The sequence below is a fragment of the Asterias amurensis genome, chromosome 21 (assembly GCF_032118995.1).
Source record: "Asterias amurensis chromosome 21, ASM3211899v1".
Classification (NCBI taxonomy): Eukaryota; Metazoa; Echinodermata; class Asteroidea; order Forcipulatida; family Asteriidae; genus Asterias; species Asterias amurensis.
The window spans coordinates 13330390-13343051 of NC_092668.1; the positions used below are offsets into that span (position 1 = coordinate 13330390).

The 12662-nt window shown below is 43.1% G+C and overlaps 1 protein-coding gene across 2 annotated transcripts in view; it reads left to right on the forward strand.

Moving 5' to 3' along the window:
• The window catches only part of LOC139952856 (disks large homolog 5-like), an 88159-nt gene that overhangs the window by 69962 nt on the left and 5535 nt on the right, over positions 1-12662 (forward strand). For both annotated transcript variants that reach the window (XM_071952116.1, XM_071952117.1), the window contains 17 exons: positions 218-345; positions 904-1006; positions 1479-1649; positions 2012-4178; positions 4585-4729; positions 4879-5032; positions 5668-5761; positions 6158-6311; positions 6467-6653; positions 7119-7221; positions 7935-8151; positions 8729-8922; positions 9359-9400; positions 10342-10443; positions 11067-11194; positions 11954-12066; positions 12251-12360. In XM_071952116.1, coding sequence (XP_071808217.1) covers positions 218-345; positions 904-1006; positions 1479-1649; positions 2012-4178; positions 4585-4729; positions 4879-5032; positions 5668-5761; positions 6158-6311; positions 6467-6653; positions 7119-7221; positions 7935-8151; positions 8729-8922; positions 9359-9400; positions 10342-10443; positions 11067-11194; positions 11954-12066; positions 12251-12360 — 4312 coding nt within the window. The remainder of the gene's footprint in view (positions 1-217; positions 346-903; positions 1007-1478; positions 1650-2011; positions 4179-4584; positions 4730-4878; positions 5033-5667; positions 5762-6157; positions 6312-6466; positions 6654-7118; positions 7222-7934; positions 8152-8728; positions 8923-9358; positions 9401-10341; positions 10444-11066; positions 11195-11953; positions 12067-12250; positions 12361-12662) is intronic.

Below are 12662 nucleotides of genomic sequence, written 5' to 3' on the forward strand. Positions count from 1 at the left end.
AGGTGGTATGGCCCCCAAACTGGACAGCATGCGAGTGTCTCGGGGAATTCTGTCCCCCTGAGGGTTTGTCCCCCATTGGGAAATTAACATGGGCCGGAGGAGGACGATTCAATAGAGGGCGCTATCATAAAAGTTTGTAAGTATTGAGGGACAGAATCTCCTGCCACATCGGCAGTGTTTAAGCTAACGCCTAGTCGTTTTGGTTTCTTTTCCATAGGAGGATGGTGACGTGAGTGTTCTCGGGTTTGATTTCGGCGACAGCAAAGACCACACCCAGATCCCGGACGACTGTTCCTTAATTATAACCAAGGTCGACAAAGGAAGCCTGGCTGATGGTCGGCTCAAGTAAGTCACTCCACCATTTGCACCCCCCACCCCCCCCCCCCCCCCCCCCCCAAAAAAAAAGGGCTGGAATTTCATCTTTGAGAAGGCAACTCCATTTTCATTTTGAAAGGGCCCAATCATTGGAAAATCTTTGGGAAACTTTTGAAGGGGCACCAAGGCCAAGACCAGGGCGTCCGTGAAACTCCAGGCCTGCATTGACTTGTAAGTGTTAACAAATTCGCTAAGCAATAATTTCTTAGCTTAGTAAATTTGTGTCTAAGTAGCTCTATGAAATTTATTTGGGATTAAAATAATTGAGCGGTTCCAAAAACGAATGGTATACGAATTGTCTTAAAGGCACTTGTGAGCCTAGGAATCACCAGCAAGAACAAGAGCAAGTTCAGTGATTATGGATTTATACATTGACCTCTTCTAGGTTTATAAGAAGTCCGTTCACTCCATTTGTTTCACCAGGGGCTATGACTTCTAATAAGTCCACCCCGACAGACTCTCCATCCAAGAGCTCTTGAATTCTGACCGGTTAATCCCTCACTTCTTTTTGTTTTGTTATGTTTGAAGGGTTAACGACTGCGTGCTGAAAGTGAACGACATCGACTTAACAAACGGAGATCGATCGATTGCCCTGCAGGCCGTCAAGAAAGCGAGAGGTGTCATCAATATGGTGAGTGGTCGAGAGGGGAAGGGTTGGGGGGAGGTGGGTTGACATCTTTGTTGGGTTACCTGTATCTGAGTGTGGAGTTGATATGCAAGGCTGGAAAGGGGCCAGACTGACTATGGGGCAGCCTTGGTTTCCAGCAATGGGAAGAAAGGTATGATGTTGAATTTTTTTTTGTATACACACTGAGTGCTAATAATGACTAGCAAATAATTATTTTTCCTTAAATGTTCACTATGTGAGCTTGGGGTATTGTTTTTTTTTTCTTCTCTTTTTCTTCTTGGCTTTTTTTTGTGTTATTTTGTGTCACAACATTAAACGAAAACTGTCTGAAAACCTTTCCAAAAAATGCAGTAGCTGTCTCACCTTCCAGTCCCCTTGGATCACGGCTCTATGAATCTTATCTTGTAGTCATTTCTGGCTGCTATTGTCTTTAAACCGATACCCAGATATAACAGGAGTTCAATTTGATCCCCAGGTCGTTAAGAGAAGGCGTGCCTCTGGGGCCAAGTTCTGCCCAGTCACCTTGTTTCTGACCAACAAAGACCACGGGGTGACGGTGGAATCTGGCGTCTTCGTCGGCCGGATAGAGCCGGGTTCAATATCAGCAAAGGAGAGCGGTCTGATGGTTGGTGATCGCTTGATTTCGGTTAGTCTTAAAGTTCTATACTTTATTTTATTTTTTTTCCATGGAGGAAATTATTTATTCAAACTTAAAACAACTTTTCTTCAAGTCTGAAATTATAGCCTAACCACTCTGCTGTCTTGCAACCCAATTTCATAAAGCCTGTAAGCACAAAAAAGAATTGCTAAATAGAAAATTATTAGATACACATTAGTTGAATATATGTCTTAATTTTCCTGAGAAAAATCAAATTAGCTGTTGCAAACAACATACCAACCTGAAAGACCGATGGTATTAATAAAAAAAAAGTTTATGGCCTGACGCTTCGACACTAGCAGAATCTTTCTCTAAGGCTAAATTTTCCTGTCGTTTGTTTTTTATTTTAGATCAATGGTGAATCAGTTGTCAACAAACAGGCAAAGGATGTTGAGCAGATGTTGGACACGGTCGGCGATGCCATCACCCTGAACGTGATGCGTGTCTCCTCCCCCTCCTCCTCTACCGGGCTTCCCTCCAATGCGAGCCCCACTGTGGAGTCGTTCAAGAGCCACGAGACGCTCTCCTCAAAGTCCAGTCTGACGCCGTTGCTCTCCCCGTCGGAGCTGAGCGAACGCTCCGAGAAGGAGCTAGAGCGAGCCAAGAGCGCCAGGAACATCAGCATCCAGACGGAGACCAACCTACCCTTGTCGCCAGCTTCCCCGTTGTCGCCAGCTTCTCCGTTGAGACGTCCCCAGGACCAGATCCCTTATGAAGATAAGGTGATCCAGAATCCGCATTTCCAGAGTTTGGACTACCCGACAAGAGGTCAGGGCAGTCTACCCTCGTCTCCCGACTGGCAGATCCTGAAAGAACCTGTGCAGTACTCTAATAAAAGGCCCCACACTAACAGTGAACCTGGTCGCAGACCTGAGGTCCTGAACAGTTGGGACAACGGACAGGTCCACCAGCAACAGTGCAATCATGAAAAACCCTGGGCGTACCCGCCCCAGGAGCATTCTCGCCAGAACTCACAAGACTTTATCCCCCACACCGAGGACTCCCGCGACAGTGTCAGACACTCGCGGGAGGGATCCTTTGCGGGGTCCTCCCACTCCCGGCAGAGCTCTAGGGAGTCGTCCGGAAGGCATTCCAGTCACCACGCCTCGCACAGCAGCCGTGAGAGCTTCCGGGAGAACAAGCGACCGAGTTCCTACGAAATGAGAGACCACGAGGGTCACGCCTCTCCCCACAATTCGCACAATACCAAAGAGAATCCTTACAGGTCGCCGCCGCCGTCGAAACACGGCAGCCACAAAAAGCAAGACTCAAAGGAGAACTTTCCACCACAAAAAGCCACTTTGGTCGGCCCACAGGAGTACAAGACCTCCCCAGCCATGAACATTATCCGACGGGAACGCGACGGCAGCCCACGGGTGGACCCTTACACAGAGCGTGGGGAGTTTTATCGCGGTGGCGGTCACGCAGAGCAGCATAAGGAAAACAGCACCTGGCCGAAATCCAGAGGCCCTCCAGAGGTATACCTCGCCAATCGGAAAAAACAGAAGCGTGAAACTACCATTCCAGTGATGAACCCCTCTTATGAGAATGTGCAAAGTGACCGTAAAGGAGACTTCGAGATGGTTCCTCCAAAACCTCCAAGTCGCAACTCGTCTTTGAAAGCCTCCATGAGGCATAAGAGGTCCTCATCGTCCTCCACCGACCACAGGGGCCAAGGGATGCCCGAGACCAACTCCCAATCGCATGGACAATCAGTACCGAAGCTCTCGAGTCAAACTCACAGGGCGTCGTCACCCAACCGCGATTTCAACGACGGGGTGAATAAGAACAATAACCGGGATACGCAGTCCTCAGGGTTGCATTACCCAGCAGGGTCCCTACCAGACACAAGTGTGGATTACAGCGTTGTGAGCGCGCAGCAAACTGCCCAAGTCTCCACGCAATTCAGACCCATCTCAAGCCCGTCGATTGCCCACGCCCAGCACCACACCCCGGAATCCAAAAGTGCAATACGCAGGCGTGTCCAGCGTCCAACACAGCTAGAACTTGCCTCCTACTCCCCAATCACACCGCCTCCCCACAGCGCCGGAGTTCGACCCTGGGAGAACCACCCCCAATCCTCGATGTCGCAACAGTTTGAGTTTCGCTCGCAGCCTGCGGTGACCCACGTCGTCCGTCTCCAGAACTCGGTCCCCTGCTTCAAAGTTCACAGTCAGGCGCTGAACAATTCCAACCGACCAGGCCGTCCGGCTCATCCTCCAATCTATATGCCGCCGTACGCTTCGTCGAATCATTCGATTTCCTCCTCGTCAACCCAAGACGAAGAGCGCTCCCCATCCCGGGCTTCGCTGCCAGCCACCCCGAGGAGCTTCCAGAACGACAGCCGGAGGAACTCTAACCAAAGCTTTGACTTTGATCCCCCTGCCCGGTCTGGCTACCCTAACGCCCAGGAAGGGTACGACACGTTTCCCAAGAAGAGGGAGAAGAGGATTTGGATGACTCCTGTTTATCATCTCAGTCCTGGACCTTGCTTATCGACGGGATCCGTTGAGAAAGGTGAGATTGAACCCTCACATTGAGGTTTACTCCCATTAAAATGAAACCAAGCTGACGCTGGAAGGGGAATCTAGTCTGATTCCATTCTGTGCCCAATTTCATAGAGCTGCTTAAGCAGAAAATATTACCTGACAATTTTCTTGCCATACAGAAATGAGCAGGATAACAAACACAAATTGTACACGTGACATGGTTGATTGGTGGGTAACCTTATTCTTGTAAGAAGCATTTTAACGTGCTTAGCTACTTGTTGTGTAAGATACTAGATGTTGAATTTGCATCGGGGATCAAGAATATTAATTTTGGTTTTACCATTACACTGCTGTGTGTCAATTTTATTTGTTGAGGTCAAATAAATAATTTATAATAATAATAAAAAACCAATTCTCTTGTTATCTCTGTGCAGGATCTGTCTCTCAGTCCAGCTCTGGTGGAAGGGACAGCCCAATCTCCCTCAGTCTGCACAGCACCTTCTCTGTCAGTTCCTCCGGCCGAGGTTCCGTCAGCTCCTTCTCAGAGCCGGGGGTCAGCGTGACTAGAGAGTGTGAAGGGTGAGTCAGAATTATATTTCAGCCTAGTCATCAGACTCGCCCTGTATTATGTTCCATTTAATATGGTTTGCACCACCCTTTAAATAAAATGAAAAGTTCCTCCATTCATAAAAATTAAAATAAGCCGAGTAAATGCTTTTTTTCTTCAGCTCCATGACTCGCATCATCGAGATTGAGAAGAGCACCGAGCCGCTCGGTATCCGAATCATCCGAGGTGATCGAGGAGGTATCATTGTTCATACAGTCACTCCAGGCAGTCTGGCAGCTAGAGCTGAGCTACAGTACGGAGACCAGATTCTAGAGGTTAGTGTTTGGTGCATCAGTGTCAAAATAACTATGTTAGGTTGGAAGGCTCAAAAATTCTTAAGCCCGGTTCATACTTTCTGCGAATGCGAATGTGAAGCGCATGTTGACGTCACAAATTCGCAACGAATAATTCGCAACTGTTGAGCTGTGCTCAACTTTTGCGAAAACGTCAAATTCACATCGCATTTGCAGGAAGTATGAACCGTGCTTCACTTGCAGATTGTGAAACTGAATTGTGAAGGACGCCGCAAAAACGCTTTCAAGCCGCAGGCATGCAAGGGTGCCCTTGGCAGCCAGCCACATCGATTCATATCTGAGCACAGCCGGAGATCAAATGTGTTTGATTTTTCCGGAGGGAGGAAAAATGCAGGCCCAAGCGAAAAAACCTTGTGGCATAGCAGAAAACCATCGTACAACTTTACTCACATGACGGAAATCAAACCAGGGCTACAGTGGTGAGAGCTATTCTTTAAAACCAAGCCAACCATGCCACCCAAAATATCGCCTTTTTTTCCTGTCTTCACGTTAAGATAAGATCACCCTTTAAGGACCGCAAACCGATTATACATTTATTCCTCACCTACAATGCCTCAAATTCCACAATAAAATTATAATGGTTTTTCATTTTGTAGTTTAACGGATTGAACCTACGACAGGCAACGTACGACCAGGCGGCCATCATCCTGAGCCAGGGCGGTAACAGCATCAGCATGAAGGTCATACAGAGTAAGTCTCAAATAAAACGCTAAGCACAAATGAGCAGGACACCAGTCACAGATGGTACATGTAACATGTTAGTTTGGCTGGTAACCTTAATATTCTGCTAAGCACTATATCTGTTGTGCTGAGCTAGTTTTTTACATTCAGAGTAAGTCTCCAATACTCTTAGATGACATACCTTTGTTCTGTATACGTAATGAACAACCTTTCCTTCAACACTGTAAATAACACTGTGGACTTCTGTTTCAAGTCCCTACATTATGTGGACTTCTTGCGGTCTCTTGTCCACACTTTGTGTGTAGCATTTAAACAACCTCCTTTTGCCCTCCAGGTCCTATTGAAAGCTCTAACTTCATTCAAAATTGCTTTTATCACTTTTTGTTCATGTTATTTTTTCCACAGAAATGCAGCGTCATTCTGTTTGTGACAGCGAAGACGTCACCCCAACCTCAACACCAGGACACAACTCCCCCTTGCCAAGCCGTCCTCAATCAGAGGTCTGCTCCGATACTGGAACCATGACACCCCCAACGCCAAGAGCTAGCCGAATCTACAGGTCAGTAAACCCTAGGTGACGAGTAGGATTTGGAACTTTGCATCTTGGAAGTAAAAAAGAGAGGTCTGCAGTTACACTGTGTGAAAATCTCTTTTGAGAAGTGTGTCTGAGTTGATTGATTCAACTTTTAATTTAATTTTTTTTTCCCTTTAAAGCGCCCCCAAGGATGAGAATCTGCCATCGCCCAGCGAGCCGCGCTTCGTATTCCTGGAGAAGAGCGGCAACAGCCTTGGCGTGGGAGTCTTTGGTGGAAACGCCGTGGGGATTTTCGTCTACGAGGTCCAGCCTGATGGAGTGGCGGCCAAACCCAACGGCCTCCAAGTTGGTGATCAAATCCTAGAGGTACAGTCTTTTGTTTTTTTGAGAAAATTGTACGTTTAATCTTTACTGAATAACGCTTACAGTGTCCGCTATTTGTTTGCAATTTAAACCTAAAATGTCCAGCTTTTTTAAGTACACTAGTTGAAGACATAAAATAGATCGTACATGTACGACCTTGGCACTGAAACTGTTGATACTGTATCTTTGAAGTAATTTTATTAAATACTCTTTTAGATGCTTCAAAAATGTGTGTAGATTTACTACGGAACACTAGAGCTGTTTTTAGGGGTTTTTTTGTATGCAAGTTGCCAGACACACAAGGTGTTGGCTACAATAAACTGTTTTCCAGGGGATGTAGGCTTTGGTATCACTACTTTCCGAACCTCAGTGATATGTTACCATCAGAACAGCCCTAATATTCCATTGTAAAAACCACTATATGTCTAGTTATTGTTATTACTTTTATTAATGATTTACTGTACACAGTTTAATGGTGTTGACTTGCGGTGTGCAACGGCAGAACAAGCAGCTACCGAGTTACAGAAACCTACAGAAAAGGTCACCATCCTGGCACAGTATAACATTGGAAGTAAGTCCCTTCACAATAGTACAAAGCTGCTAAGCAGAAAGTTAAGCCTAACTCTTTGTTGTGCTAAGTACAACCCAGCAGGGAACCAGTTACAAGCAGTAAACAATACATGCTGTTTTGGCTGGTAACTGGTTTCTGCTAAACGTGTTTTCTATGCCAAGCATTTTTTTTGTATTTGTGCTTAACAGTTTTTTCTTAAATCGGACCAGGGCTCAATTTCATAGAGCTGCATTTAAAAGCAGAAAAAAATATAGCTTAAAAAATGTCAACACACTATTTTTGTTTTTCTTATTATTCTATGTATGTTTGTGTGTAAAAGTCACCCCTCATAAAAGACCATTCCTTGTAATGGTCAAAAGTTTGCGTGTGATACAAATATTCACCTAAGGACCAAAAGAATGGAACACTCTGAATCAAATCAAGGATGCTAAGACTATTCAAATTTGTAAGAAACTGCTCAAATGTTATCTTTGTCAACAAGTGTATTTAATAGATGTTAAATTTGCATCGGGGATAAAGAATATTAATTTTGGTTTTGACCCATACACCGATGTGTGTTAGCACTGTATACTCAGTACTTACCTGAGTCATGTACAAAAATATCACAGGCATGTTACTTCATGTACTTGTCTTGAGCGCCTTTTAACAGTTTTTGTTAATGTTGGCTCTGTATATATGTTTTTTGATTGATTGACTCACCAATTATTCCACAGAGTTCAACAAGGTGCAGGATCAGCATGGTGACTCCCTGTACATCCGCGCCATGGTGGATTACCAGTCTGAGACGGAGGACCAGCTAAGCTTCAAGAAGGATGATATACTGTACGTTGACGACACCATGTATAACGGCATGCTTGGCGTCTGGACTGCTTGGCTCTTAGACCCCTCTGGGAAGAAGACTACGTGTGGACAGATCCCAAGCAAGACTCTGTAAGTTTAAGGTGTTGGTGGGATGCCTTGGTGTGGCTTAGGCGGTCGAGCGTGCTGGATTCAAGTTCTGGTGTATACAAATTTTCCAGGGCTGTTTGCACAGAATCAACAAATTATCATTTGCCCGGTTTGATTACCCCCAAAAAGTCCAATGCGGACATGGGTTACAGGCAAAGTATGACTTTTGTTTTCTGAACCATTTGATTGTTTTATGTAAATGTAAATGTTAGGTTAAGTTCGCCTGTCTGAAACTAAGACGTGGAAGTTGGTCGCATTCTTTAGATATTGCTGAAAATCCAGAGCGAATATGTCCGCGCAGGAAGAATAATCCAATATAGGAATACACAATCTGAGAAGTATTATGCGAATCTCTGATTCAATTCTTGGGGTTTAAAAACTGTTATCGTTTTACAGAACCACATTACTTCAAAGTGAAATGTTTCTCAAAATGCTTATATACTAACTAAGGCTTCTAATACCAAAGGTTTTTATTGCCGTCAATTTAAATAGTGATTACCAAACTTACACCTCCCTTTAAGTCATAGATATCCTTAAACATTGTAACATCTTCACACAGGCTTCAGAAGGACCAAGCTCGTAAGCGCAGCATCTCCCAAGGCCTGCAGGAAGAGGAGCTCCGCAGCGCCTCATCGAGACGGAACGCCGTCCCCGCCCGTCGAAGTCTCTTCCGTCGCAAGAAACACCAACGCAACAACTCGGACAGCAAGGAGCACAGCGAGGGATCCGTGACCGATGTTCCTATCCAAGAAGGTAGGGTTGATGGCTGAATAAAGTCTCTACTTAAATTAAAAACCACTTTGTTTAATGTCGCTTATGTGTAATTGGTCTACGTCTAATTTTCCTTGCTGTATGTGGTTTCCCCTCTTGTGCGCCTTGAGCACCTCATTTTGGTGGATTTTGGCACCTTACATGTATAAATATTCTTCATTCTTTATTATTATTTTTATTATTATTATTATTATTATTATTATTATTATTATTATTATTATTATTATTATTGTTATTATTATTATTATTATTATTATTATTATTACATTACTAACAAAACAGAAGAAAAACAGGTGCGGTATTTTCACAAGAATGGTGAATCGTAATGTTCTTCCTAAGTTCCAAGTTGCTATTTAATTTTTTTTTTTTTAAAGTAAATCTGAGCTTATAATTTTACTTCATGTTTGCTCATTTACAGAAGCTGTCATGCCGACGTACCTACGAGTCGAGCCTCTGGACTGTAAGTTAAATCAAATCCTTCAAAATTCATCAGTTTTTCAATAATTTTGTTTTGACTTTAAGGGAAAAATTTTGTGCGAAATTACATGTAGATGCATGATGCACTGACCACTCAATATCACCCTTAATTGTGAATGCTAAGAGTGGCAATGGCCTTGAATTTCCACCCTAGCAGATGTTCCTTTACCGTCGGGTCCCTATGTGCTGTCAGTATTTTCTTTCAAGGTATATTTGGAGCTACCTGTGAAGGAAGTATGAGAACAATTTCTTTACATAACACCATGTAGAGTGTCATGGCCGTGTGGTTAAGAGCATCGAATTCAAGTTCTGGTGCTAAGTCACCAGAGTGTGGGTTCGAATCCCGGTCGTGACACTTGTGTCCTTGAGCAAGATACTTTACTATAATTGCTTCTCTTCACCCAGGGGAATAAATGGGTACCTGCGAGGGTAGAGGTTGATATTGTGAATGAAAAAGCTTTTGGAGCGATATAAACTGTTGCCCAGGTTGTATACTCCCAAGGGAGCTGAGAAACATTAAAAAAGGGATGTTATTGGCCCTATGACCAGGGCACTAATGTAAAGCGCATTGATACAGTTATTGTGAAATGCGCTATATAAGAGTTGTTATTATTACAAGGTGCTGTTGCTCAATATACAACCAATTAAACCAGGAAAACCCCTTTCTTGGTACGATAAGTGCACTGGGTTCTTTTACGTGCATTATACAACTCACAGGACCAACAGCCTTAGGTCCCATCCAAAGGAGGAAGCAATAAGGGTTAAGTGTATTGCTTTATCTACATGTTAAAAGGTTTAAAGACTCATCTTTTTCCATGTTAGATGCTTTCAAGAGCACTATGATCTTGATGGAATAGCGCCTTCTAAATTTTAATTGTTATGTTAATAAAAACTTCTTCGTTTTTCTTCTTTGTTTCTCACCAGTTCACATCAAGCGACCGGTGGTTCTACTCGGGCCACTCTCTGATCGAGTAGCCGCTAAGATCGTTGATGAGTCGCCGGATAAATACAACAGATGCAGACCAAGTAAGAGGCTATTCTTTTACTTTCAGTCGTCCCCAAATCATGATTTCTTATAATAAATTGGTTCATGGTCTGACGTTTCGACTCTAGCAGAATCTTTCTGGAAGGCTAAAAAGGCCCTTTTCAGTGAATTGCCCCCGTATGCTAAGGCAAAATAATTAAGCGTCACTATGAAATAAGCCATATACGAGTAAGATTTGAATAATGTCTGGTACAATGACTTGCTTAGTCACAGTGTAACGCTTACATTTGAATTCCTCAGACTATAGAGACAGTTGATGCCAAAGGGATCGAGGCAAGCCTTCTCAAAGCAACCTCCAGATGAGCAAACCCTGGTACCATTGTGCCTTACATATCAATTTAGAATGGTGTATTGTGTATTGGTGTCTCTTACGTAACTACGCTAAAGCTTGCCCCGAATCATGTGGTATAGCAACTGTCTCAAAATTCAAATCTAGCATGCAAATGGCATTATGACCCTAGGTGATGAGTGTGAGAAAGAACGACGGCCATTTGTCGTTGTTTACGTGTAGCGGATGTTTGGAGTTGTGATGACTTGGCATATTTCGTTCCCTTAATTACATGACGAGTACAAATGTTGATGTTGTATGTCCTCTTCCATCTAGAAACGGTTCGGACGTCCTCGGAAATCATGCAGAAGGATCTTGATGATAATGTCTACGTCGACTACCAGCGCCGAGACAGCCATTTTGAATGCATCCAGTCTGCCGCAGTCAAAGAAATCACCAAAAAGGTAACGCACCAAGATGTTCAGCTTAAAGGCACTGGACACTACTGGTATTTACTCAAAATAATTTTTGTCCATAAAAATTTACTTGTTTGGTTGTTTGTTTGTTTTATTTCCAAATATCACAATAAATAATCATGAAACATACAAGAAATAAGAACAACGAGTGATAAGAGGAGGGCACCAGGAAAAAGCCTAGGCTTATACAGAGCCTGGACCCTTTATAATGTAAATTAATAGGTTTTAGTTTATAACAATAACAATATTGATTATTGAAATGAAGGTACGGTGAAAGGTATAGTGCATCCAGCAAAAATAACACAAAACAATGATTGTTTGAAATTAAACTGTTTTGAAAAAATTTGTTTGCTATGCAGCCATAAATACATATTGAGAGTCGATAACAAAAAGGAAAATTAACAGAACATTATTTAGGAAATTACAAAACTTGATAATTTGGAATGGATAATCATGGTACGCGTGTAGTTACAGGTGGTGTCATTTTAGACACAAGCAATGGAGAGCTGTTGATATATTGAAACATTTTGAGATTCTGAACAGTATGACACTGCTCTAGAGTTGCAAAGGTCGTGGGTTTGAATCCCACCCGAGTAATATGCCTGTGATTTTGTTCACAGAACTCAGGAAAGTACTGAGTATACAGTGCTAACACACATCGGCGTATGGGTAAAACAAAAATTAATTTTTCTTTATCCCCGATGCAAGTTTCCATCTATTAAATCTGAGTGTTTGTTTTGTGTGTAGGGTTGCCACTGTGTTCTTGATGGTGTATCTCCGTACGTCAGCGAGCGACTGCAGATCCTTCAGCTGTATCCAATCGTTGTATTCATCCGCTTCAAATCGGCAAAACAAATCAAGTAAGTAATCAATTCAGAAGATGAAGTAAGCTTGTTATTTTGTAGTGTCCCGCACAGTGGCAGCAGAATTTCTTTACACAGCTCTCGTTTCTCCAAACAAAAAAATAAATATAGAATCACACTGTCTCGGAAAAAAAAAATTCTTCTGCGACTATTTATTTTGTCGATCTCATCTTGTTTTCAGAGAGCAGAAGGACCCTCACTACATCCCAGAGAGGGTCACCAACAGACTTGCCAAGGAGCTCTTTGAACAAGCCCAGAAACTGGAGCAAGAATGCCGACCACTCTTCTCAGGTAAGATAACGAAACATTGACAAGATGTTTGCTCCCAGGGTCCTAGTAAATAGAGCTTCTTAAACACAAACTGTTGACATGGGTCAGAAAAGACTTGTAAGACCTAGAAATATCCAGTCAGCTCAGAACAGAAAGGAATAGAATTTTACACTTGGTGCCACCGCAAACCTCCTCTGATTGTACTCCCAACATGTAAATTTTAGTTATTTTTTAATATACTCCTTTTATAACTTAAAACACTACAGGGCCCAATTTCATAGAGCTGTTTGCTTAGCATGAAATTTCTTCCTTGTTAAAAACAA